The 27,133-nt window shown below is 38.7% G+C and overlaps 1 protein-coding gene across 1 annotated transcript in view; it reads right to left on the bottom strand.

Moving 5' to 3' along the window:
- The window catches only part of LOC126177085 (protein Skeletor, isoforms B/C), a 744,541-nt gene that overhangs the window by 36,756 nt on the left and 680,652 nt on the right, over positions 1-27,133 (bottom strand). Inside the window, exons 9-11 of the mRNA XM_049924333.1 lie at positions 24,663-24,799; positions 14,454-14,630; positions 1,653-1,751 (exon numbers count right to left, since the gene is read on the bottom strand). Coding sequence (XP_049780290.1) covers positions 1,653-1,751; positions 14,454-14,630; positions 24,663-24,799 — 413 coding nt within the window. The remainder of the gene's footprint in view (positions 1-1,652; positions 1,752-14,453; positions 14,631-24,662; positions 24,800-27,133) is intronic.

Genomic DNA, 27,133 nt, shown 5'->3' on the forward strand with positions numbered 1-27,133 from the left:
ATTCCCATTCACAGGAGCGAGTAACAGTAAGTTTCCATGACTGCAATATGCTTACGGATTGGTCTTTAAATAGTCAGACATCATCCAGAATTTTCAGTCTGAGACCAGCTAGCACTTGCGCAAAACCTATGTGAGATCTTTGGAAACTGCAGCTAACCTGGATTGTGTTAATATTTATTCTTGAGTTCACAGCCTCTCTCTACACTGCTGACTCCTGTGTAGAAAATTTGCAGCTCACTATTACCATGTTGAGACCTGTATAACTATTTATTTTTCACAAAGCTCATATTTTACATTTCTAAGAAAATCTTTTGACTGTATATATGACCAGCATGCATGCAAGGATTATTTGAGACACTTTTATCAAACAGTGAGTATTTTAATTCTTTTGACATGATGGATGTTGTTTAATTTGAACTGATTTCATGTTTTATGGAGTTGATGTTTAATCATCTCAGTGACTGTCTCAAAGACCTGAAAGTGTGCATTGTTTCACGTAATCTACAACCATTATGTTCTGTTAATATTATGCCTACGAAGGAGTATATCTTCATGTAGTGATTAAGTTGTTCATGCTACTGTGTATAGTGAAGTGGAGAGGTGGAGGTACACACTTGCATAAAAAATGTGATGTGAAACTTGATCTGGTCATCAAAATTTTTGTACTGACAATAAATGTGGGAAAAAGCCACATTACTTGGAACTCTGCATAGTGAACATCATTTGCACAATGCTTAGAAATCAATTTACAGATATTCTACAAGACTTTGATCATGGAGACTCTAAGGGCTTAATGAAAAATGCATGCAAGTAGCATTGCAAACACATCAAATATCGTAACAATTGGACATATGCAGACAACAAAATTAAATAACTCTACATATTTTTACAAAACTTCAAACTATTTGGAAATACTCAGAAAATTGCTAGAAGTTTTTCTAAGCTCTGACAATATCAACATTCCAGTAAAAGGTAGTGTGGTACTGAGTCACACTATGTATCTGCTCAGCAGCAATAGCATACTGCAAAGTTGTCATTTTATCCTAAGTAAAAGTATTAATTCAGTCAAGAGCTGTAGTAATAATGAAGGGGAGACTTTTATCATTGAAAAATATAACACGTTTTATAATGATACAAAAAAATTAAATTATATGTCCAGAAATTGTTGGCAATGAAAATTAGACATATAGAACCAGTTGTCCCTTTTTGTACTGATATTATCCATCATCCTTTTACTGATCCTACAATTGTTTTTCTCACACCAATAAAATTTGTGACATTAAGTACTTTTGGATACTGAAGTTATATGATAATTTTTTTTATTTTGTTGATATACTGTTACAGAAATATAGAATAGAATTAAAACAGCTGTTTGAAGTTAGAGATTGTTCTTAAGGCTGGAATGTCAGTTATTCTTAAATTACTTAGCAGCAGTGACAATTCATTTCCAGTGGGTCACAGTTTTTATTGTGGTTTTTTATGGAGTCTTGCTTACATCAAATGTGCTAATAGTTACTTGAAAACTCAGTTTGATTATATTTGCAATACAGCAAACTTGTATGTGTGATTAGAAATAAAATACAAACATATAATTCTAAATCGGCATTATTTCAAAGTGTTGGTAGCATTAGGAAACTGTCTTGTGTACGTACCTCCTTCTACCATAAAGGTGTATGTCTGACCTCTCTCAACTGTTATTTCTGGTATGAGGCGGTCATTTATGTACCATGCAATTCCCCAGGAAGGATGACCTGAAATTAAAGACAGTATAGGTCTCAGTATCCAGTACTTCTCAGTTCTGCTTATCAACTTCATATAAAAAAATCATTTGGTTGTCTTAGAGGAAAAGCAAAAACTGCATGATATTACTAGCTGTTGCACAAGATACAAATGCCTAATTCATATATGAACTCTATATCCTTAACTACTGTACAATGTGAAATTATTCAATTCTGGCACCAAAATATTTAAAAGAATATCTGTGGATACTAGACAGGGTACTGGCAACCCCAAAACTTAAAACTAAGTTAGAAATATATGTTGCTAGTCATTCATTCTATAAACTGCCTGAATATTTGGTTTCAGTTTTGCTTATTTGTGAAAGCAATGTAGGAAATATATTGATACAGCACACTTTATCTGTTACCCTCCAAAAGTAACAATTATGTTTGAATAGCTAATTGCTATTTAAGAAAAGATGAAGGTTAACTCACAAGCACAAGGGAAAAAACTGCAATTACATTTATCTACATAGGTGAATTTCTACTAATTACATAATCACATGATGAGATCCACAGATCATGATGTATGAACAACTTCGCTTGGCTATCATATTACATTAGATTTAGATGAGATTTAGTTTTTATTCGATAGACCCAAAAATGAGATGATTCTCTTGGGTGTAGAACATGTCAGAAAGTATAACATAAAAATCATAAAACATATGAATATAAAACAGACTACCTGATCATTTGTCAGGAGATTGTTAAAATAGGTGAATATATTACAGTAAACTGGAACTGCTAATCTTTACAGAATGAATACACTGTCAGAATGCAACATAGTTATGCACTTTTAATAAATTTATCATAAATAGTACCTAATCTTGACTGTTGTGATCAAGTGCTGTCAAAACTGAAATCTGACAGACATTTTTACTTAAGTTGGTCTAACAGTCCCTGTTGAGATATACACCTATAGAGTAGAAGGACTTGTCTATCAAAAAGTATTTTAAACTCTGTTTAAACTATGCTTTGTCTGAGACCAAGCTTTCAATGGTTGCTGGCAATTTATTGAAAATATGTGTTCCTGAATATTGGACCCTCTTTGGAACAATGTAAATGTTTTCAGGTCTTTACATAGATTGCTCTTATTCCCTAGCAATAATACTGTGTATTGAGCTATTGGTTGGAAATAAAAATACATTACTTGCAACATATTTCATTAAGGAATAAATTTAGTGAGAAGCAGTGGTTAGATTACAAAGTCCCTTGAACAGTTTTCTACATGATATTGAATTTACACCACAAATAATTGTTATAACACACTTTTTCACTCTAAAAACTTTTGTTTGGTTTGAGGAATTACCCCAGAATGTGATCCCATGTGACATAATAAGTAAGCAGACTCCATACAACATAACAGAATAAAAGTAAGCAAACTATGCATGTTATTTATATTTATATTTCCTACATCTGACATCATTCTCACTGCAACTACAGACTTGTTTAAGAGCTTCAGCAATTCTGTGGTATTCTCTTTCCAACTGAATTTATTGACAAGTTGTAATCCCAGAAATTTAATACTGTTAACCTCTTCGATCTGCATGTCTTCGTATGTTATACAGATGTTGGAAGGAAATCTCTTACAGTTTCTGAACTGCATATGATGGGTCTTTTGAAAGTTTAATGACAATGAATTAGCTTTAAACCATTTATTAACATTAATTAAAATTTGATTAGTAGCCATTTCTAAGTCTGTACTTGACTTACTACTTATTGCAATGTTCATATCATCTGCAAATGACACAAACTTAGCATCTGGCTTGTAACAGACGCGAGGTCGTTAACGTACAGAAGAAAAAGCAATGAAACCAGGATGGAACCTTGAGGATCATCACATGTAATTAATTCCCAATCAGTTGAAGAGTGACTGCTTACTGCACAGATATTTCAAGACAACACCCTTTGTTTCCTGTTAGTTAGATAAGACTCAAACCATTTCGCAGCACTGCTGGTAACGCCATAATATTCTAATTTACTTATATGCTGTGGTTCACACAGTCAAAGGATTTTGCCAGGTCACAGAAAATGCCAGTAGCCTCTAATTTGTTATCTAATGAATTAAGTACACTCTCACTGTATATGTAAATAGCTATCTCTATATTAGAACTCTGTGACTTACTCAGTATATTATTCGCAGTCAGATACTTAAAGAGATGCTTGAACACAACATAACGAGATGCTTCAACACAACATTTTCAAATATTTTTGAAAAAGCTGACAAAAGTGAAACTGGTTGGTAGTTTGATGGTATCTCTTTATATAGCATATTTTAGACAGTCTGGAAGTGTCCACTGATAAGAAATTGATTACACAAATAATTTAAGATAGAACTCAATACACATGAGCAATCTTTAATTAACTTCATTGATGTGTTATTATAACCACTAGAATACTTAGATTTTAAGGATTTTATGATGGATGCTATTTCTTTGGGAGATGTGAGTGTCATTCCCATTTTACTGAAATTATTTGTAAAGAGTGGTCTAAAGCTGCTTTGATTTCTGAATTACTTGCTTCAATATTTTGCAGTATTCTTTGTGATGCGTTACAATGCTGACATCAGAGCTGTTCCTAGATAGCAGATACAGTTTCCTGTTTGTTTCACATGATATCTTATTCCTTGTGTAATCCTTACGTTATTTTTAGACTTGAGTTTAATATGTGTTATCTTGAGGGGAAGACTTTATTAATGAATGCTTTGTATTTCCCATTAGAGTTGTACATATTGTAATATCTATCCAGTTCATCTCCTTGAGCAGTCACCAAAAATTCTCAATTTTTGACTGATTTATTACCCTCCTATACTCAGATTTACTATCTTTTTTTCCTGACAAGTTTCAGCATTTAACACAAGATGCTGCATGTCATGATCAGATAGCCCATTGACTATTGGTTTTGTGATGAGATTTTTCTCCTAGATTTGTCTACAAAGATATTATCAATAACAACCTCAGAGAATTTACATATCTTAGTCGCAAAGTTCACTTAGGCATTAAACTGAATGACAGTGTTGCTGATTGCAATAATTTTCACTGACAGAGCTTTTCAATAAATCCACAGTAAAATCACCAGTAACTACTATTTACTTGTTTTTTACTGAGAGATGGGACAACAGACTACAAAAGTGGTTTAGTATTCATTTAAGTTTGTTGACTAATGCTGTAATTTTATCCCCAGTATTATCCCAGTTTCAACATGAATATTAAGCCTGGAGTAGTTTCAGTATCAACATTAAGTCTGGAGTTTTTGTTAGCGACAGATATAAAATATTTTCATAAAGAAGGGTTAAAACAGGAACATCTGGAGTAGAGAAGAATAATACAGTAAAAGAAATCAGCTGTCAAATCTTGAGCTTTGAAAAGGTCTCAGATGTCTTTCTTTGTCAGTACAGAGGAGGAGATGGAATATAAGGAAGGAAAAGATGCGTGATGTGTATAAGAGATACAGAAATGTTGCAGAGGATCTAGTATCCAGACAGCCATGAGATAGAGGTGAGATTTAAAAAGTAACAATGCAAGGGAAAGTAGGAGAGAGGTGCTGGCAAAACTGAAGCTGCAAAAGCAGGCTATGAATTTTACATAGGTAGCTCATTGCTGGTTTGTCACACATTTTTAACTTTCAGAAAGTTTCAGCAGTGTATTGTAATTTTGAGCGTCTGATGATGAAGTACTAATAATGAGTTACATACGGATGATTATGGGTGAAAATTAAGAGATGAACTGAGAAGCATGTAGAATTGAGTGAAATAAAAAGGGTATGAAAATAGGTGTGTGTGTGTGGGGGGGGGGGGGGAATTAAGATGTTACTTTTAATTATGGTTTCTTGATGCCCTTTTGGCAATATGAAAATTATTTACAAAGTGTAACACAGGTATGTTTATCTGAGGATTTTCCTTCTGTGAAATAAATGTATCTCACCATTGTTGCTTTGTTAGCATTTGATAGTTTGAAGAAATATTTGACAGCTAGTGGAACAATAAGGGAATTATTGAAACATCATCATGAGCTATAGTGTTGATTGAGAAGAGTGTTGCAGTTCTCAGATGAATGCTTCTATAGTTGAAATTTATTTATTTAGCATCTGTGTCATCGTACAAATGATATTGGACTTGTAATACATAGAAATTAACAATACAGAATATACAAAATGAAATTGTCTACAATTGGATTTGTCATACACCGAAATTAAAATATAGAATGTACAAAATGAAGTTGTCTATAATAAATGACAGCAAACTTACAGTTTCTTTCCACATACATGGTTTATAGTAATTTGTTTCTCAGTAACAATATATAACTAGTACTATAGATGGTAAAGTATAATAAAAGCTGAAACAAACGAAGATAGAAAATTTTGGAGGTTAGTTTGTAGAGTCATTTTATTGGTCTTCAAGATATCCATTTATTGAGTAACAACATTTAACAATTAAAAATTTTCTAAGTTCCAATTTAAAATTTGTATTGTCCTTTAAATCTTTAATGTACTGAGGCAGTGCATTATAGAGCTTAATACCCATGTGGCTTACATGCTTCTGAGTTCGTGTTCTTCTTACTTGTTCTATGTGGAGATCATTCTTGTTCCTTGTGTTGTAGTTGTGACAGTCTGCATTTGTATGGAGATTGCTTAGATTAGCTTTGGTTAAGAGTACACATTTAAGTATATAGACTGATGGCAGAGTAAGTATTCCTAACTGTTTGAAAAGAGGTCTGCAGTGAGCTTGTGTCGGACTGTGGGTAATTATTCGAACAGCCTGTTTTTGTAAAATAAAAATGTCTTTCAAATTAGATTTTGAGCTGGCCCAGAACACTATTCCAAATGAGGCAACAGAATGAAAGTGTCCAAAGTATGTCATTCTGAGTTAAGTCTGTGTGTAAGAAATTTTACATGGTGTTTCCAATTCATAGCTTCATATATATGCATTCCTAACACTTTTGCAAAATGCATTCTCTCTATTAGTCTGTCATCCAGTTCTAGATTAATGTCTTCATCCTGAATCATTTTACCATACTGTATGTAATTTGTTTTCTTTGCATTGAGGGTAAGTTTATTTGCACTGAACCAAGTCTCAATACTTTTTAGGATTTTGTCAGTAGTTGACTGTAACAAGTTTTTAAAGTCGCTCACTATCAGACTTTTGTCATCTGCATATAGTACAATTTTGGCTGTATCATATTGTGACCGTAAATCATTGACATATATGAGAAAGAGTAGTGACCCTAAGATGCTGCCCTGGGGTACTCCTAAAGGAACTTCTTTTGCTTCTGTATCTAACCTTGTTTTTTGATTTGAATTTACAGTGGTGAGCTCTATAATCTGAGATCTGTTTTTGAGATATGACTGAAACCACATTTTAACTCTTCCTCTAATACCTACTGCTTCCAGATTATCAAGGAGGATTTCATGGCAGACCATATCGAAAGCTTTAGATAGCCCTAATTGAGTCCTACTACACTTTCTGTGCTTCATTTTGCATGAAAACTGTGGTGGTTGTATGTTATAAAATGCTTCAGTCTCCCTTTCTCATGAAGTTTCAAACAAATGATACATTACTGTTGCAAATACTAAACTTTTTAGTTGTTGCAAATGCAGTATCTTTATAAACAAAGTTTTTTTATCCTCCTATATGTTTGTGGAAACACAGTATAAGATTTCTGGGCTTCAGTAGATCAACAGATTATATCACTAATACCATTGGCATGAAACCTAATTGCATACCAAGTGAAATAAGAAAATTTTACAACATTTGAGGGGTATTTGTCAACCTACACATAGTAAACTTCTTTTTTTGCTTGTTTTGGCACATTTTACGGAAGTAGTTTGTTGTTCTTTATTTTTGTAATAATAACTGAATAAATAGTTTTGGTAGTCTTTGTTCCTGGCAGTATGGTACACATGAAATTAATTTGCTGTTAACTGTATGATCTCTCTAAGGGGCTGATTGGAATGAGTGTGTGGTAGGTTATGGGCCCATCTACTTCTTCGCAATCTTGCTCACATAAAAAGGCTTTTCCTGCTGGAGCAGGATGTGATAGAGAAGAAAGAGACTGGTAGCAGTGACTGAGCAGGTGATTTAGTGCCACCTGATGTTGGAGAGGACGAGGCAGAAGGGCTTCCGCTTGCCGAGGTTGACCACCCCATATACATCCCACCCACCCTCAAAAAGTGTACTTATTGGAACCAGAAATAGAGGGAGGACTACATGCCCTCTCTTATGGAGGTGTCGCCATGTCCATCTGCTCCTCCAATTACAGCAACTCCTGTGATGTCAGCAGTCCTGAGTCTGAACCTGTGTTGTCCACGCTGTCTTTGTGAACTTTGGGCAGCAAGTTTCGGTCAGGCTGGGAGGTTTTTAGAGTTCACATATGGACATCTTGAGAGCTTGTGGGAGTGATGGGAATAAATGTGTTTTTTCTTTGGTGACATCTTTTATGACAGTAGTTTATTGTTTTTCATCTTTTGTTTGTTTTTTAATTATTGCTGACTAATAACTTTGATAATCTGTCCAGAATGAGATTTTCACTCTACAGCGGAGTGAGCACTGATATGAAATTTCCTGGCAGATTAAAACTATGTGCCAGACCGAGACTTGAACTCGGGACCTTTGCCTTTCCCGGGCAAGTGCTCTACCAACTGAGCTACCCAAGCACGACTCATGCCCCGTCCTCACAGCTTTATTTCCACCAGTTGGTAGAGCACTTGCCCACAAAAGGCAACGGTCCTGAGTTTGAGTCTAGGGTCCGGCACACAGTTTTAATCAGCCAGGAAGTTTCATTGATAATCTGTGTTCCTGGCAATATGGTGTTCATGAATTTCATTAATTTTTAAATCGGGTTTACAATCTATCAAAATGAGACTGGAGTCAATGTACAATAGCTACAATATCCCAATGTCTTGTTCATTATCCTTGAACATATTCTCACTTTGAGTGTAGTAAATTTTCTTGAGACCAAGAAGCTTATGTCCACATATCAGCATGGTATTAGGAGCACCACTCATGCAAAAAACAGCTTGCCCTTTTCTCACATGATATATTGTGGACCAGGAATGAAGGGCAGTTTCCTTATTTCTAGATTTCTGGGAAGTTCTTGACACAGTGCCCCATTGCAAGCTGTTAACAAACATATGAGCATATGGAAAAGGTTCACAGTTATGTGAGTGGCTCAAATATTTTTTAAGTTATAGAACCCAGTATGTTGTCCTTGATGGTGAGTGTTCACAAGAGACAAGGGATCATCAGGAATGCACCAGGGAAGTGTGATAGGACCACTGATGTTCACTGTATACATAAACGATTTGGTGGACAGCGATCTTCTGTTGTTTGCTGATGATGCCATGGTGTATGGTAAGGTGTCAAAGTTGAGAGACTGTAGAAGGATACGAGATGACTTAGACAAAATTTCTGGTTGATGTGATGAATGGCAGAAAGCTCTAAATGTGGAGAAATGTAAGTTAATGGAAATGAACAGGAAAACCAAACCCCTGAAGTTCAGATACAGTATTAGTAGTGTCCTGTATGACACAGTCACATCATTTAAATATATGAGCATAAACATTGCAGAGTGATGTGAAATGGAATGAGTATAGGAGGACTGTGGTCGGGAAGGCGAATGGTAGATTTTGGTTTATTGAGGGAATTTTAGGAAAACATGGTTTACTCGTAAAGGAGACTGCATATAGGACGCTGGTGAATCCATTCTTGAGTTCTGCATGACTGTTTGGGATCCATATCAGATCTGATTAAAGGAAGACATCAAATTCAGACAGAGGCAGCCTGCTAGGTTTGTTACCGGTAGGTTTGAACAATACTTAGATGTTATGACTCAAATGGATATCCCTGGAAGGGAGTTGAAGTTCTTTCCAAGGAACACTAATTAGAAAATTTAGAGGACCGGCATTTGAAGATGACTGCAGAAGAATTCTACTGTGATAGCACACATTACACTTAAGGATGATGAAAATAGGACATAAGAAATTAGGTCTCATACGGAGGCATATACACTTTAGAATAGAAAACAACAGTCTTGGTTACTCAAGATAACTGTATGTAATCTTCACATGTGATGTGTTTCACATGTTCTAGGCCTCATCAGACAATCTGAGGAAATTACAAACTGGTTTAAGCATCAGTTGCAATTAAAGACGCGAATAAATTATTAAAATAAAAATAACAATAGGAAGACATACAAGGATTGAAGTATGGAGCACAGGGCCACATTTGTGTTTCAGGGGGAGGTGAGAGGTATAAATTTCAACTTATAAAATATTGCTCCATAACTGAGCTTACCAATAAAAACTTCTGCTAATTATAATTGAGGTGCTAAACATAATTAAGAGACCCATAGAACTGGAAGGTAACAGCCAGACAGTCACTGTCAATGCTTCATTACATCACTAATAAAATTCTTGTTACTTGTAACTGACACATCAAATGTGATTAAGAGTCCCAAAGAACTGGGAGGTAACAGCCAAATAGCCACTGTCACTGCTTCATTACATTACCCAGAAGCAACAACAAAAAAAGGTTATGTCAATAGGGGAAAGAGAGCTACTAAAGAGTGTTAGGGGTACCCAACTTATGCAGATAGGCATATTCAGTGAGCAGAAAAATAACCTCGCAAGAGCAAAATACATCCATATAATGTCTAGGCTAATACACCTTTGGCAAATGACTGGCCACTAATAAGAATAAAGGAACAGCTAAAATTTTATAGTAAAATTATGAAGCAGTGATACCAGAAACAAAACTAACCAGAAAACAAACTGTAACGATGATAACTTACCAACAAAGAAACCACCTCATGAACACAAATGTGGTCTGTTTATGACACTGTGACCACGTCCTGTCATACTGGCAACTAGACCACCAAGCAAGTACCAGAGTCCCATGGACCCATAGTGAGAAAAGGCTCAAGAGGTGGTGCCCTAAAACTTAACTAATTGATGGCTAAGGCTTAAATACAATAATCAATAAGTAATATAGGTGGCAACCATAATTTAAAGATACACATCATAATATTGAAAAAGGTTTGATGCTTTGAAGATTTATTCATGTATTAGATTTGGAAATCTGAAAAAGATAGGCTTAAAAATTTCGAACTCTCCCAAAAAAATTCAGTCTCTTGCCTTTGTTGGCCACGTGAAGGATTTTAAGGTTTTCTAAATCTGGGGGCCAATGGCCAGAAGACATGATGTGTTGGGAAAAGGGGAACATCAACCCCCAGATTTAGAAAACCTTGAAATTCTTAAAATGGACAACAAAGGTAAGAAACTGAATTTATTGGAAGAGCGAGCCTTTCTTCACTGTGGCTCCGTTAGGTCCTGACACTTGCTTGGCAGTCTAGTTGCTGACATGACAGCATGTGTTCACAGTATTGTAAACAGAACATATTTGTGTTCATGGGGCAGTTTCTTCATGGGTAAGCTGTCATCGTTACAGTTAGTTTTCTGGTTAGCTTTGTTTCTGACATCATTGATTCTTATTTTTGCTATAAAACTTTAGCTGTTTCTTTATTCTTATTAGTGCCCAGTCATTTGCCAAAGGTGTACCAGCCTAGCTGTTCTATGGATGTTTTTTTTGCACTCGTGAGGTTATTTTTCTGCTCACTGAATATGCCTATTTGCCTAAGTTAGGTAATCCTGACATGCTTCAGTAGCTTCCTTTTTCCTACTGTCATAAGATTTTTTTCATGTTGCTTCTAGGTAATATAATGAAGCATTGACAGTGGCTATTTGGCTGTTATGTCCCAGCTCTTTGGGACTCTTAATCGCATTTTATGCCACGGTTACAAATAGGACAAATTTTATTAGTAATGTAATGAAGTATTGACAGCAGCTGTCTGACTGTTACCTCTCTGTTCTATGGGTCTCTTTAAGTCTCTTGATTACGTTTGACGTCTCAATTATGATTACCAGAAGTTTTGATCAGTAAGCTCAGTTATCATGCAATATTTTATGAGTTGAAATTTATACCCCTCATCTTCCCCGGAAACACAAATGTGGCCCTGCTCTCCATAGTTCAATCCCTGTACGTCTTCCTCTTTTCATTTTTAATTTAATATTTTATTATTGCCTATAATAGCAACTGATGCCTACACCATTTGGTAATTTCCCCAGATTGTCTGATTATACCTAGAACAGGCTGTGGTGACTATCAACCAATTTGCTTATAAGCATTGACAGTGGCTATTGTTTTCCAAGCTCTTTGGGAGCAGTCTGTGGTCGCGCGCGAAATGGTTAACACATGTACTGAGACTCAAGACATGTGTATATCTGTGTATGTGTGCTTCAGACCAATAAAATAGTGCTTATTACATGGAATATAGTGTACATCATTGGATCTGGCAATCCTACAACACTAAACCCATACTGGTGACCCCGAATTTATTTTCGAATGCTATAACGAACTCTAGTTCCATCGAGCAGTACACAATGGATCGCTTGCTGCCTGCTACACTGCACATATGCCAATTAGGTTTTCCAATGGACACTTTCGCACTGTTTTTCAATTATCCACCTTGTGTTTGCAATAGTTTGATGCAGTTTCCGAACACACAGGCTAGTTGTACTCAACAGGCAGTGCTTCTACATTCCTACAACGATGTGTGCCGTCATCAGGTACAAACAATAAGTTTTTGTTATTGTACATGAATCAGCAGTTGTGTGGCAGTGTTCCGTACCAACAGAATGTTTTTCCTGCACAAAACTTCGCATGCAAATTTTATGTTGAATGTGAACTTTCCACGTGTTCTGAGTGTTCAACAATGGCCGACACAATGTGCTCAAACCCCAGTGACTATGTTTACAAATTTCCCTAGTGCCAGTGTGAGCTTTCCACCCAAGTCAGTGGCAGTACGAATCGAGCCGGATGCTCAAGACAGGAGCATCTGCTTTATGAGTGTTTCCGACACCACACACCATTCCGGCTGTGTCTGCCACATGTGTTCCACAAACATTTGGCGATTTTAACAATTTTAATGCGCCTGTAGGGGAGGACCCCGGAAACTGTACTCCATTGTTTTTTGAACATCAGTCGACTACGATTGACTCTTCCACGCTGGTCCCTTCTATGCCTGTTTGCGTAACTCCATCAAACGACCAACTTGTTGATTTCTCAACCACAGTTGACCCAAATGTGCCTACTGTGCTGCATGCCACTGACAGTGTTGTAAACTGGTACACTGCTACTGCACCTGAGCCAGTTATGCTGCAGAGCTATGGATAGGGAGTGACAGTTTCTGACAAACAGTTATGCCAAGACTACCCCCCATCCTTTGGCCTAAGCTACTACCCATTCACAAGGACCACCCACACACATGGTTTGCCTTGGTTGTCCACGTCCGGCAGCTACACGGCGTCTCTGATGACAACTCAAATTCCTTTGTTTACTGTGTCACCTCCATGATGAACTGGACCTGATATGCGACATTGTGGCCTCGTCTCCCACTTCGGACAAATATGCATTTGCCTGACCCACCATACTCGAGAGCCTATCTAGATCTACAAAGGAAGCTACCAGCCTCATCAGCAGTCATGAGTCACTGCATTTCAGATCCCCATCGCAGCTCTGCCATCATCTCTGCGCTATGATTGACACACGTCATATGCTGGACGCTACACTTTGAACCACCTGGTTGCTCATCGCAGACCAGGCTTACAACATTCTGCCAGTGTCCCATACCCCCCAGGGGGCTCTCAGGCCCCAGGGGTTTGCACACCTGTGTGGCAGTTTCCATCGTTCGGTACAGAGTGCGCACGACTCACTCCGCGCATGCGCGCGGACCAAATGCCACCTGGCAGCTGCTGCCGTAACTCCTCTCCTACCAGCTCTACTATAGTGCTGCTATCAGAGGAATCTACAAACACAACCCCCTCCACTGCTACTTCAGCCTCAGCCACCTCGACGGATGATGCCACATGCTGTTCTGCTTGGTGTTATTTCCATTCTCGCTTTGGCAACGAGGCTAAGAAATGTTGTTCCTCATACTTGTTCCTAAACCAATAGTGCAACCACACTCAGGCACTGTGGGCTGCGTTGCATCGCACAGGCACCTGTCTCTTAATGCTTCTTCATCTCACGCGCCAGGATGCTCGTATGTGAAAGACGCAGTGCTGTCTTTTGTTTCTAGTATTGATCCCTGCAGCATGCCCTGCATTGTTGTTATAGGTATAGAAACTGTTTTGATAATTCATACAGAAATGGCTACCGAAAATCTTATGGGGAAGTACCTAAGTTTGAGCTCTCTGACTCCTAATTGTTACAGCCGTTAAGAAGAAGTTTTTTAGATATAATATAACTGCAACTTAATTATCAGGCATACAGTCTACGTATAGCAGATTATCAAGATGTTATCAGGAGTTGTGACAGCTTTCTCGTTCTTTATTGAAATAATGTGGAAAAGCAAAGGGGAGTTTCCTCTTTCTATTATCTCTGTATCTATCATCGAGAAACATCCTGGAAATAATGAATTCGTAAAATTTATTTTTGTGCCTGACCTAGTACATGAATACGTTCATATGAAACGGCAAGTTTGTCAGAAGACACCTTAGAGCACCAATGAAGCAAATGAGTCTACCATACCTGTGATTTGCATGTAACCGCGTTTCCCTCCAGTGGGCAGATTTATCAGAAGACACCTGAGAGCACAAATGTAGCTGATGAATATACCATACCTGTGATTGGGGTGTAACCGCGTTTCCCACCAGTGGGCCCGATGCGCGCCGTGAATTGTGTTTCTCCCAGGATTTTTTCGACTGGCCAGGGTTGGATGGTAGGTGCTTCTGTCACATCTGATGGGGATATCACGCAGTCGTTATCATCACGGCTGCTGAAGTCAATTCGTATGTCATCTGCAAAGACAATAGTAATCATTATCACAGCTGCCACTGACGTTCTTTCGAGGGACATTTCATAAATAATGCACAGATTAGCATTACTGTCGACTGTCTGATGCCACAACAATGAAAATTATGTCAGATGTTGTTGGGAGTTTGAGGAAGAAGCACATGTTCTTTTTTTTAATTTTTTATTTTTGCTGTGTGCTCTAATATAAAACTGGCGAGAGGTAGAAATGGACCCTGCAATTTTCTTGGGTACTGTGACTGCTGCAGACCAGAGGTCGTCCATCAAGATCGAAACTCTATGCGACTCTACGCGACAAAAACCTGACAGAAATCCGTAGTGCGTTAAGTGAAGTTTGTGATGATGATGTTTGGTTTGTGGGGCGCTCAACTGCGCGGCCATCTGCATCCGCACAAATTCCCAACCTTAGCTCAGTAAAATCTTGCACTTTCATGAATGATGATGAAATGATGAGGACAACACAGATACCCAGTCATCTCGAGGCAGAGGAAAATCCCTGACACCGCTGGGAATCGAACCCGAGACCCCGAGCTCGGGAAGCGAGAACGCGACCACGAGCTGCAGACATGAAGTTTGTGGTGAGTTTACAGTGGATCATAGTACAGTTCCACGCTGGGTTAATCGTTTTCGTGGCAGTCGTATGTGCACAGATGATAATCCATAAACCGAAGACCAAAAACGTCAACAGATGAACAAAGTGTGAAACTTGTGGCAGAATGCTCTTGACGGAGATCGCAGTGCAACTTGTGAGGAACGCTCTGAAGCCCCGAGAATTCTCCCAACATCAGTTTTGTATATTCTGACAAATGATTTGAAGAAGAGAAAAATTTCTGCGAGATGGGTCCCACACTGTTTGACTGCTGAAGAGAAGCAGAAACGCCTGGGCATTGCAACCTTGCTTGAACAACGATTCGGCCGTGAATGCCAAGAATTCTTGTGTCGAATTGTCGCTATTGGTGAAAAGAGGATTAGAGGCTTTGAATCGGAGTTGAAATCACATTCTAATGAATGGAAAGCTTCAGATTCTCCACGTCCAAAACAATTTCTACGTATTCAATTGAAACTCAAGCAAATGACGATTTTTTCTTATGATCACAAAGGAATCGTGGTGACTGATAGCGTTCCTGTGGACCGAGTGATACAGCAGTGTACTATGGTAACCTCATGCAAAACCTGTGCAGAAAAAGGCACAAAACCCAACCTGAGTTGATCGAGGCTGGGCCATTCATTCTCCACGACAATGTTCGACCGCATATCGACAGTATTGTAGCCCAAAAACTGCGGTAATACGGATGGGAAGCATTGCCCCATCCTCCCAACAGCCCAGACATGTGTCCACCAGACTTCGACTTGTTTTCGAAACTGAAAAAACCTATGCGTAGACGTCGCTATATTTCTCTGGAAGAGCTTTCTACAACCATTAACCGAACCATTCTATAGGTGAACAATAGTGGTATCCAGCTTCCGAGGCATCGGGGTTCAGTTATAAAGAATCAGGCAGACTGTTATGAAGGACTGTAAAGAGAATTTGGAAAAGCCATATAAGTAAAAAAGGGGAAAGAAAATTAGCGTGCATTATTTATGAGATGTGCTTCATATATAACATGCACTACATATTAGATCAGTGATAACGCAACTCCGAGTCAAATTGATGATGAGGGATGTAACTGTGAAAACCAACAGTGAGAGAAAGTACATATTACAGACTGTCATATGGAATATTTCCTGAATAGTTGAAATACGCTGAAGTTAAGCCACTGTTTAAGAAGGAAGATAAAGAAATAGCATCAAATTTCTGTCCAGTTTCACTGTTGCCAGCATTCTCAAAAATTTTAGAAAAACTAATGTACAATCGGCTTTATAACCATCTTATCTCAAATAACATACTGTCAAGGTCACAGTTTGGATTTCTAAAGGGCTCTGATATTGAGAAGGCTATCTACACTTACAGTGAAAATGTGCCTAGTTCATTAGATAAAAAATTGCAGGTAACTGGTATATTTTGTGATCTGTCAAAGGCATTTGACTGTGTAAATCACAATATCCTATTAAATAATTAGAATATTATAGTGTAACAGGAAATGCTGCAGAATGGTTCAAATCTTATATCTCTGGCAGGAAACAAAGGGTGTTATTAGGAAAGAGACATGTATCAAGCTATCAGACATCATCCAACTGGGAACTAATTACATATGGGGTCCGACAAGGTTCCAATTTGGGGCCTTTACTTTTTCTTGTGTATATCAATGACCTTTCATCAGTAACATTACCAGATGCCAAGTTCGTTTTGTTTGCCGAGTATACAAACATTGCAATAAATAGCATATCAAGTGTAGTCTTAGAAAGATCAGCTAATAAAATATTTGTGGACATTAATCATTGGTTCCTAGCCAATTCTTTGTCACTAAACTTTCAAAAAACACACTACATGCAGTTCAGAACTTGTAAGGGGTGTCCCACAAGTATATGCCTAACACACACTGACAAGCAGATAGAAGAAGTGGACAGTGTTAAATTCTGGGGATTACAGCTTGATAATAAATTCAACTGGGAAGAGCACACCTCAGAACTGCTGAAGCGTCTTAACAAATCTCTATTTGCAATGCGAATTGTGTCAGACATGGGGAATATAAAAATGAAAAAGCTGGCATACTATGCTTACTTTCATTCCATAATGTCATATGGGACTATTTTTTTTTTTTTTTGGGTAATTCATCAAGTCAAGCTAAAGTTTTCCAGGCACAAAAACATGCAGTGAAAGTTATGTGTGGTGTAAACTCAAGAACATCCTGCAGAAGCCTGTTTAGGGAAGTAGGGATACTAACTACTGCTTCCCAATATATTTATTCCTTAATGAACTTTGTCATTAAAAATTGAGAGCTGCATCAAACCAGTCTAAGGACTGAAGACCACAACAACAACATTAAAAATATATCACTTTTTCAAACCAACAGCTCAATTCATTGAATCAATACTGGAAATAAGAATAATCTTCACAAGGATTTAAAGTCACTTAGCCTTGTACAAAAAGGTGTGCATTATTCAGGAACACACATTTTCAATAACTTGCCAGCAGCCATAAAAAGCTTAACAACCAATGAAATTCAGTTTAAGAGAAGCCTGAAGGATTTATTGGTGGCCAACTCCTTCTACTCCACTGATGAATTTCTCAGTAAAACCAACTGATTTGTGTGTACAATATAACTTCTGCACAATTTCAGTGCATTAATGTGTTAATTGTAAGTGTGTGTGTGTGTGTGTGTGTGTGTGTGTGTGTGCAAGTACAATCTAACTTCTGCACCATTTCAGTGCAGTAATGTGTTCATTGTAAATAAGTATTATAGTAGTTGTATTACACATTTATTACCTTACAAATAAATAAAAAACTTTTTTATTTTAAATTCAGTGCATTAGTATTTGTAAAACATTCTGTCATATAGTGTTCATTAAAAAATGACTATCATTCCACTTGGGACCTGTGGAATGGTACATTAGCTTATTTGTTTGAGTTGTAAGTATTTGTCATGTATTGTTGTTTTTCTGACATGTTCTACATCCTGGAGGACCTCTTCACTACAGATCAAATGGAATGAAAGTAAATCTAATCAAATCTAAAAAAAGTGGGGTGACCAGACTTGCCGTTCTTAATGGGACTATCCCATTTCATTATGTGTCCCGTTGTCTCGACAAATATTTAACCGGACGCCAAAGGTCCCGATATTCCGTAGGCCCTTGTCAATAACAATCTTTTTCATTTAGTGCTCTCTGGATTTTTATTCTTTCTCGAATGTTCAAGGGAATGCATTCGCTGGCTGCCACGTTTCAGGTATTAAATTTTTGACCCTTCAGCCATCACGAGAGCAGAGACCAAAAGCACACGCTGATAGTGGTATGTAGAGAAGACTTCCCACTAACTTGCTCAGCGCTGGTCACTCTGACGCGAGCTTCATATTGATCACTTTTTTATGACAGAAAAATGATGCACGGAAGCAAGATTTTGTGAAAGCTCATTAACGGACGTTAATGTGCAAATTTCGTGCTTATCTATTGAAATGAATATCAAATAGTTACACACTGTTAGATCTCATAGACTAGCCGTAGCTGTTAAGTGGCTCGGTCTTCCGGTTTTTACTGAGAAGTACCAATAAAAAAGTGAAGAACAGCTTTTAACAGTAGGGGGCACGGTGTGCTTGTGCCAGTGAAGTCTATTGTTTGTTCGCTTTTTTTTCAAAACATGTGCTTGTTGATATGGGGAGAAGAAAATGTGCTTTCTCCGAAAGAATTTCCTTTCTTGAAGCAAAACGCAACATCTACGACTGTAGAATGTACTTGGTGCCATTCAGTTTTCTCCGTTGAACATGGAGGACGTGCCGATATAACAAGTAGTAGTAGTGGTAGTAGCTTTATTCATCTGTAGATCTCTTTTTTCAAGGATACAAGACATGTCAAAGTATTTACAAAAAAAATGGCTCTGAGCACTATGGGACTTAACATCTCAGGTCATCAGTCCCCTAGAACTTAGAACTACTTAAACCTAACTGACCTAAGGACATCACACACATCCATGCCCGAGGCAGGATTCGAACCTGCGACTGTAGTGGTCGCTCGGTTCCAGACTGAAGCGCCTAGAACCGCTCGGCCACCAACGGCCGGCCGATAAAAGTATTTACAAGTTTAGACCAATTTAAAATAAACTAATTCGTATACACATACATTTACAGACTTCTAGTTAGAGACACGAGATTTACTCCTGGTATACAATACTTTTCTTACAAATAACTTATTAAATAATGTAATGCCACACTGTTCACTCATATCTCAGTATCAGTCACTGCACACACTATACACACATTGTTTCATAACACTTCATTCACTACACACACACACACACACACACACACACACACACACACACACACGCACACACTGGTGATCTCTTGGCCATTTTCTGTACCGCAGCTTCGCATTTGCTATCCTGCAGAACTAAGTCAGAATCCCACCATAATGAGTGAGATGTTGAGCTCAGAAAAAGGAAGAGGTGTTAGTACTACGCTATGCATAGCTTGGGGGTAGGTATTTCTAGAAAGGAAGAAAGAAAGGAAGAAACGAAATGAAGGTGTTATGTGAATGTTGGACTTTTATAAATCATCATTATTATTATTTATTTGTATAACATTGTTCTATCAAACCCCTACCTTGCTTTATCTAAATAATCCTTCAATGTATAAAATGTATTGCATAACAGGTACTTTTTAGCTGCCTTTTTAAGTAAGTGTGTTTTTGCAATGTCTTTAATCTCTTTTGGTAATTTATTGTACGCTTTTATTCCTTGGTAGAAGATACTGTTTTGAGTTTTATGTTTATGTTTTCTTGGAAAATGTAAGTTAAGTCTATCTCTTGTTGCATGGTCATGGATAGATCGGTTTGTGCAGTTCTTACGGTACCAATGTTATTTTTGATGTGTACAACTGACTCGTATAGGTATTCACATGGAGCAGTTAAAATCCCCAGTGTTTTGAACAGATCTTTATAATGAGCTCAACTAGTATTTTTGGTTATTATTCTTATGGTTCTTTTCTGGAGTTTAAAAACTGTGTTCATATTTTGTGCATTTGTTCCCAAAAAAAAAAAAAAAAATACCACAGCTAAGAACTGAGTGTACATATGAATAATATGTAACTAAAAGACACTGCATGTTACACACTGATGATAGGATTCTAAGGACACAACATGCTGATGACATTCTGTTTGCATATACCTTTGTTTGTTCACACCACTTCAACTGAGAATCAATATTCATTCCTAGAAATTTTGTATTTGTTACACAGTCTATAGAGGTGCCATCTACATTTAATTTAACATAATCATTTTTTCTCTTCAAACTGAAATTCATGGCATTAGTTTTCTTTATGTTCAGTGTCACTTTATTGCTTATTGTTCAATCATAAACTTCCTTGAGAGTTTCATTTGCTTTCTCTGCAAGGAGTTCTCTTGTTTTGTTAGTGACTATAATATTACTGTCATCAGCTAAGAGAATTTTTTCACCATGAGGAACACTGCCAGTAAAGTCATTGATGTATATCAGGAATAGTATTGGTCTTAATATGCTACCTTGTGGAATCCCTATGTTAACATATTTTGGTTCTGATAAGTGTTTTACTAAATGTTTATGTATCTAAAACAAAGATGATGTAACTTACCAAACGAAAGCGTTGGTATGTTGTTAGACACACAAACAAACACCAACACACACACAAAATTCAAGCTATCGCAACCAACGGTTGCTTCATCAGGAAAGAGGGAAGGAGAGGGAAAGACGAAAGGATATGGGTTTTAAGGGAGAGGGTAAGGATTCATTCCAATCCTGGGAGCTGAAGACTTACCTTAGGGGGGAAAAAGGACAGGTATACACTCGCGCACATACACATATTCATCCGCCATATACAGACACAAGGAGACATATGTAAAGGCAAAGAATTTGCCCAAATTCTTGTTCTTTTTTGCCACATTACTTTTCACTTATGCCATATATTATGAGTCGGACTTAAATGAGCATGATGCGGAGGAAGCCTGTTTAAACTATGCTCTTTAGGGTAAGCCACTTCCACGACCTGATAGCGTGGAGTTTTTAGCTTGAACAGAACTACAAATTCCATTAACTTCGCCTTATACAAGCTGGGTTCAACTTTATCCAGTCGAACATTTCTTTGTACCCAGAGAAAAATAACCGCTTTCCTCCGCTGCATTCCTGGAGCCTTATCCATCACAGCCGAGTGGTATTGCATATTTTCTATTACTATTGCCGAATTCGGAGAAAGATATTGCAACGGAACATTATATTCACAGCAGGTGAATGTGTTCTTGGACGCCCGCTTATATTGCGAATCTCGTGTTCAGATACGCTGCACTGTTATTATTAAGGCAGCAACAAAACGAATACTGTAGACCACTTCGACGCCAGAAAATGTCACTTTACAGCATGAGCTAATAAACGTAGGTGCCTCTAATGCGCGATACCACGTGGTACTGGTTACCATGGCGTGGCAACAGCGGCGCTTTACCAACCGAACTGCTGTCGGCGTGGTAGGGGTAACCCGGCTCGCCAATGGTGTTACCTGGGCAACGGCGTCATGTCACCTACGCTGAGCCAAACGTCAAAAGTCGCAACTAATTTTAAACGCACTATAGTACAGCACACTGCATGCACGTTTGCATACTTACATCCAGCAGTCTGGTAGTTACATCTGTTGTTAATGTACCAGCATTTCACATTTGCAATGGCTTATCTGGCGCTTACATGAACCTGTGATCCTGCAACGTTAGTTGATTAGATATGTTAGTTATTCCCGAAATTTCATTACCCTACATTAATTATTTTTTTGGTGTTACGATTTTTTTCAGCAGTGTAATAAATAATTCATTTACCTTTTTCCCCTGTGTCTCATAACAATTTGACTGCCCCTCGTACATATCATTAATATTCGGTTCAATTTGTATTTTGGTAATATAAGTAATTTTTGTGTTTATTTGTTTTAGCCCTTCTATCCCCATGCAAACCCAGTTATATCAACATAGCATAACATGATTTTCATACAAACAGAACTAATAATTGTGAGGATCTCTGAAGTGTGGCTTGCACTGAACCTGTCTCTCACTACCGGTAAAAAATTGTAATTGTGTGAAAGACAATATGAGTCAAAAGTAATTTTGTAATTCTGACACCGCATTGTCGACACAATAAGAATTACGAGGCAAGTTACCATTATAGCAGAAGCTGCCTCAGTTCAAATGGTTCTGAGCACTATGGGACTTAACATCTGAGGTCGTCAGTCCTCTAGAACTTAGAACTACTTAAACCTAACTAACCTAAAGACGACACACAATCCATGCGCGAGGCAGGGTTCGAACCTGCGACCGTAGCTGTCGCGCAGTTCGAGACTGAAGCGCCTAGAGCCGCTTGACCATTCTGGCAGGCGGCTGGAGTGACAAGTGGTGGTTGGTTTTAGAGGTACAGCTGCGCGTCGCTTCAGATGACTCAGTATTTTTGTTTCTGCGTAATGATTCTGTGGCAGTACTAAAGGCAGCCATATTAGAGTGCATCCTAAAGAAGTGTTTATTTACGTTCGCCGGCCGAGGTGGCCGAGCGGTTCTAGGTGGTACAGTCTGGAACAGCGCGACCGCTACAGTCGCAGGTTCGAATCCTGCCTCGCGCATGGATGTGTGTGTTGTCCTTAGGTTAGTTAGGTTTAAGTGGTTCTAAGTTCTAGGGGACTGATGACCTCAGAAGTTAAGTTCCATAGTGCTCAGAGCCATTTGAACCATTTAGGTTAGTGATTAGTAATAAACAAACATTACATAATTTTTGACTGTAGCGTATTCTGAGACATCATATGAAGCTGTGGATCTGCAACTTCGGATGAAACGACAACAGAAAGATAATTATATCAAATGGTTCAAATGGCTCGTAGCACTATTGGACTTAACATCTGAGGTCATCAGTCCCCTAGACTTAGAATTGCTTCAGCCTAACTAAGCTAAGGACATCACACTACCCGAGGCACAATTCGAACCTGCGACCGTAGCAGCCGCGTGATTCCGGACTGAAGCGCCTAGAACCGCTCGGTCGCAACAGCCGACCAATAAGTACAGGGCTATTACAAATGATTGAAGCGATTTCATAAATTCACTGTAGCTCCATTCATTGACATATGGTCACGACACACTACAGATACGTAGAAAAACTCATTAAGTTTTGTTCGGCTGAAGCCGCACTTCAGGTTTCTGCCGCCAGAGCGCTCGAGAGCGCAGTGAGACAAAATGGCGACAGGAGCCGAGAAAGCGTATGTTGTGCTTGAAATGCACTCACATCAGTCAGTCGTAACAGTGCAAGGACACTTCAGGACGAAGTTCAACAAAGATCCACCAAGTGCTAACTCCATTCGGCGATGGTATGCGCAGTTTAAAGCTTCTGGATGCCTCTGTAAGGGGAAATCAACGGGTCGGCCTGCAGTGAGCGAAGAAACGGTTGAACGCGTGCGGGCAAGTTTCACGCGTAGCCCGCGGAAGTCGACGAATAGAGCAAGCAGGGAGCTAAACGTACCACAGCCGACGGTTTGGAAAATCTTACGGAAAAGGCTAAAGCAGAAACCTTACCGTTTACATTGCTACAAGCCCTGACACCCGATGACAAAGTCAAACGGTTTGAATTTTCGGCGCGGTTGCAACAGCTCATGGAAGAGGATGGGTTCAGTGCGAAACTTGTTTTCAGTGATGAAGCAACATTTTTTCTTAATGTTGAAGTGAACAGACACAATGTGCGAATCTGGGCGGTAGAGAAAACTCACGCATTCGTGCAGCAAATTCGCAATTCACCAAAAGTTAACGTGTTTTGTGCAATCTCACGGTTTAAAGTTTACAGCCCCTTTTTCTTCTGCGAAAAAAACTTTACAGGACACGTGTATCTGGACATGCTGGAAAATTGGCTCATGCTACAACTGGAGACCGACAGCGGCGACTTCATCTTTCAACAGGATGGTGCTCCACAGCACTTCCATCATGATGTTCGGCATTTCTTAAACAGGAGATTGGAAAACTGATGGATCGGTCGTGGTGGATTTCTTTCTGTGGGGTTATGTGAAAGATTCAGTGTTTAAATCTCCTCTACCAAGAAACGTGCCAGAACTGCGAGCTCGCATCAACGATGCTTTCGAACTCATTGATGGGGACATGCTGCGCCGAGTGTGGGAGGATCTTGATTATCGGCTTGATGTCTGCCGAATCACTAAAGGGGCACATATCGAACATTTGTGAATGCCTAAAAAACTTTTTGAGTTTTTGTATGTGTGTGCAAAGCATTGTGAAAGTATCTCAAATAATAAAGTTATTGTAGAGCTGTGAAATCGCTTCAATCATTTGTAATAACCCTGTATATCCACGGGAGTTGTGGATTTAGAAATCTACTGATGAGACCTAGATTATATACCAGAGAATAAACGAAGGTAGATCTCAGCGTGTAATACCTGCGGTCTTGTCCGTGGGCGCATGCGCATTGGCTTCTTTGCGCGTGTTGAGTGGCCCGATTGCAGCGATGACGGAGATGGCGCCCTGCGACGGGATGGCACGGTCGTGTACCGGCTCGTTGGTACGCAGAGGTCGCCTGTAACAGGATATGAGCACACGTGTTGCGTGTACCACCTTTTACTTCAATGTACTCCCGCTTAGTGAGCCACAATCGTGACCAACTACACATCACAACGCGACGCGAACCAGCGAGTTTTGCGATCACCTTTTAACACAAATAGCGATAGCCCTTTGACGATGTTGACTGCAGTACGCTCTTTTGGATTTTGAATGAAGTAGGGATAAAATAAAAGGAGCGAAGGTTATACACAAGTTCTGCAGGAAGTAGAAAGCAGTTACAAGAGTCGAATGAAAGGAAAGGGAAGCAATTACAAGAGTTGAATGAAATGAAAGGGAAGCAATGGTTGAGAAAGGAGTGAGACGAGACAGAGAGCTGTCTCCAATGTCATTCAGTCTGTTCACTGAGCAAGCAGTAAAGGAAACCAGGGAGCAATTCGGAAAAGGAATTAAAGGTCAGGAAGAAGAAATAGAAACTTTGAGCTTTGACGACGATACTAATTTTGTCAGACACGGCAAAAGAGTTGGAAGAGCTGTTTAACAGATAGATAGTCTAATGAAAATATACAAGTCACTTGGTATGAGGAGCAAGAGCAGCTATGATGATACATTTCAAATAATCAAAAACCGCAACAGCTGTGTTAAAATGATTTATTAATCACGACTTCTGCAGGTAACACTTCTTAATAACACAGGCACTGCAGTAATGTATCGCTTCTAGGCAGCGTGCGATTTGTGCTTTTACCAGTGGGGGGGGGGGGGGGGGGGGGATGTCTTAGGGGGTTAGTATTATTACATATGTTACTAGCTTGGACCGTGGCGTTACCCATGGATAAACAGTTATTTATAAATAGATGTTAATGCCGAAACTCACTATTCAGGCGTATGCACTATCAGAAAAGCCACTTTGTGAGATGTTTTAGTAAACCTTCAAATTTAGATCTCTCCTGAGTTGATCAGGAACCATCATGTCTCAGTTTTTCAAAGAGATGGACAAGATAACTGTGACTTTCAAGAAAAGCTCGAAAAGCATTAAATGAGGAAGCAACCCAACGTACGCGAAAAATGTGGCCTAGTTTTAATAGCTGCGAGGATGGTTCTTGTGACACACTTTGTAGTAGTCTGATTTTTGGGACTTCGAGAAAATACAGAATATAAGGAATCTAAAAAAAAAACCTTTATATGGTATACATCTGCTCCATCATTCATAACATCGTGGACAGCTATATATTTCATCCTTACGTAAATGACTACGCAGTAGAGCGGCTACGCCTTTGTAAGGTGCAAGCATTGCTGAGCCACCATCTGTTGCGACACCTACAAGGTGGTTTTTTAGGTCATCATTTGTAATGCCATACTTTTCAAGAGTTGCTAACAGTGTGCTGAAAATGCATTCTCCTGTCCCACTTTCTCATTCAACAATGTCAAAAAAGTAATCGCAAGCAATTCCCTCAAAGGACAAACGTATATATGTTATTAAACAAGTTTTATTGGAAACAGTTGTACTTTCGTCCATCATGATACAAGCTCGCAAGTAAACGGATGACGCACCTTAGACGAAAGCAACAATGACAACATGTTAATGATGATTTAGTTCTAAACGTTTTGAAATGCTTAACTACTACATGCATGGAGAGCTGCATCAAATCAGTCTCTGGACTGAAGACAACAACAATAACTACTAGATAACACTTTTTCAGAATTAATAAGCAAACATATTAATAGTATTAATAGTAAGACTGTATTAAAAACTTTCTGTGTTCGGCTCCACAAATTAAAATTATATGTAAAGTTTTACTCCAGTGCGTGGAAAACAAACATCCCAGGTTGGGATGCAGAAACTAAAACCAGAGGAGGGGATGGTCTGATGCAGAGAGGGGGAAATCCCCCCCCCCCCCATCCCCCCCTGCAAATCGCACACTGCTTCTAGGATTACTTGAAAACGTTTTCCGTGCGAAACATTGGGAGTTAGGTCGTGTATGACGGGGCGCCGGCACTTTTACTGCTGACGTAAGACGACTGGTGACGTTCCTATATGATCCAAGATGGATAGGTCGGGCAGAGCCTGTGCATTGGCCAACAAGATCACGTGTCCTTACTTTCGCAGAGGAAAACAATCCACCAAAGGTCTACAATTTCTTCCCGAACTTTATTTAATCTACAAATAAAGTTGGGGAAAAATTTTACCTATTTGGTGGATACTTTTCCTCCACGGAATGGGTAACACAGCTGCAAACCACACCTAGATATTTGTGTCTGGAGTCTCCTTAAAAGAGAAATTTGCCACACTCCCGTTGATATCGTTGTAGAACAGGAGCAGTGAATTGTGTCGTTTTGTGAAGCTTTACGAGAT

The sequence above is a fragment of the Schistocerca cancellata genome, chromosome 3 (genome assembly GCF_023864275.1).
Source record: "Schistocerca cancellata isolate TAMUIC-IGC-003103 chromosome 3, iqSchCanc2.1, whole genome shotgun sequence".
In the NCBI taxonomy this organism is placed as follows: domain Eukaryota; kingdom Metazoa; phylum Arthropoda; class Insecta; order Orthoptera; family Acrididae; genus Schistocerca; species Schistocerca cancellata.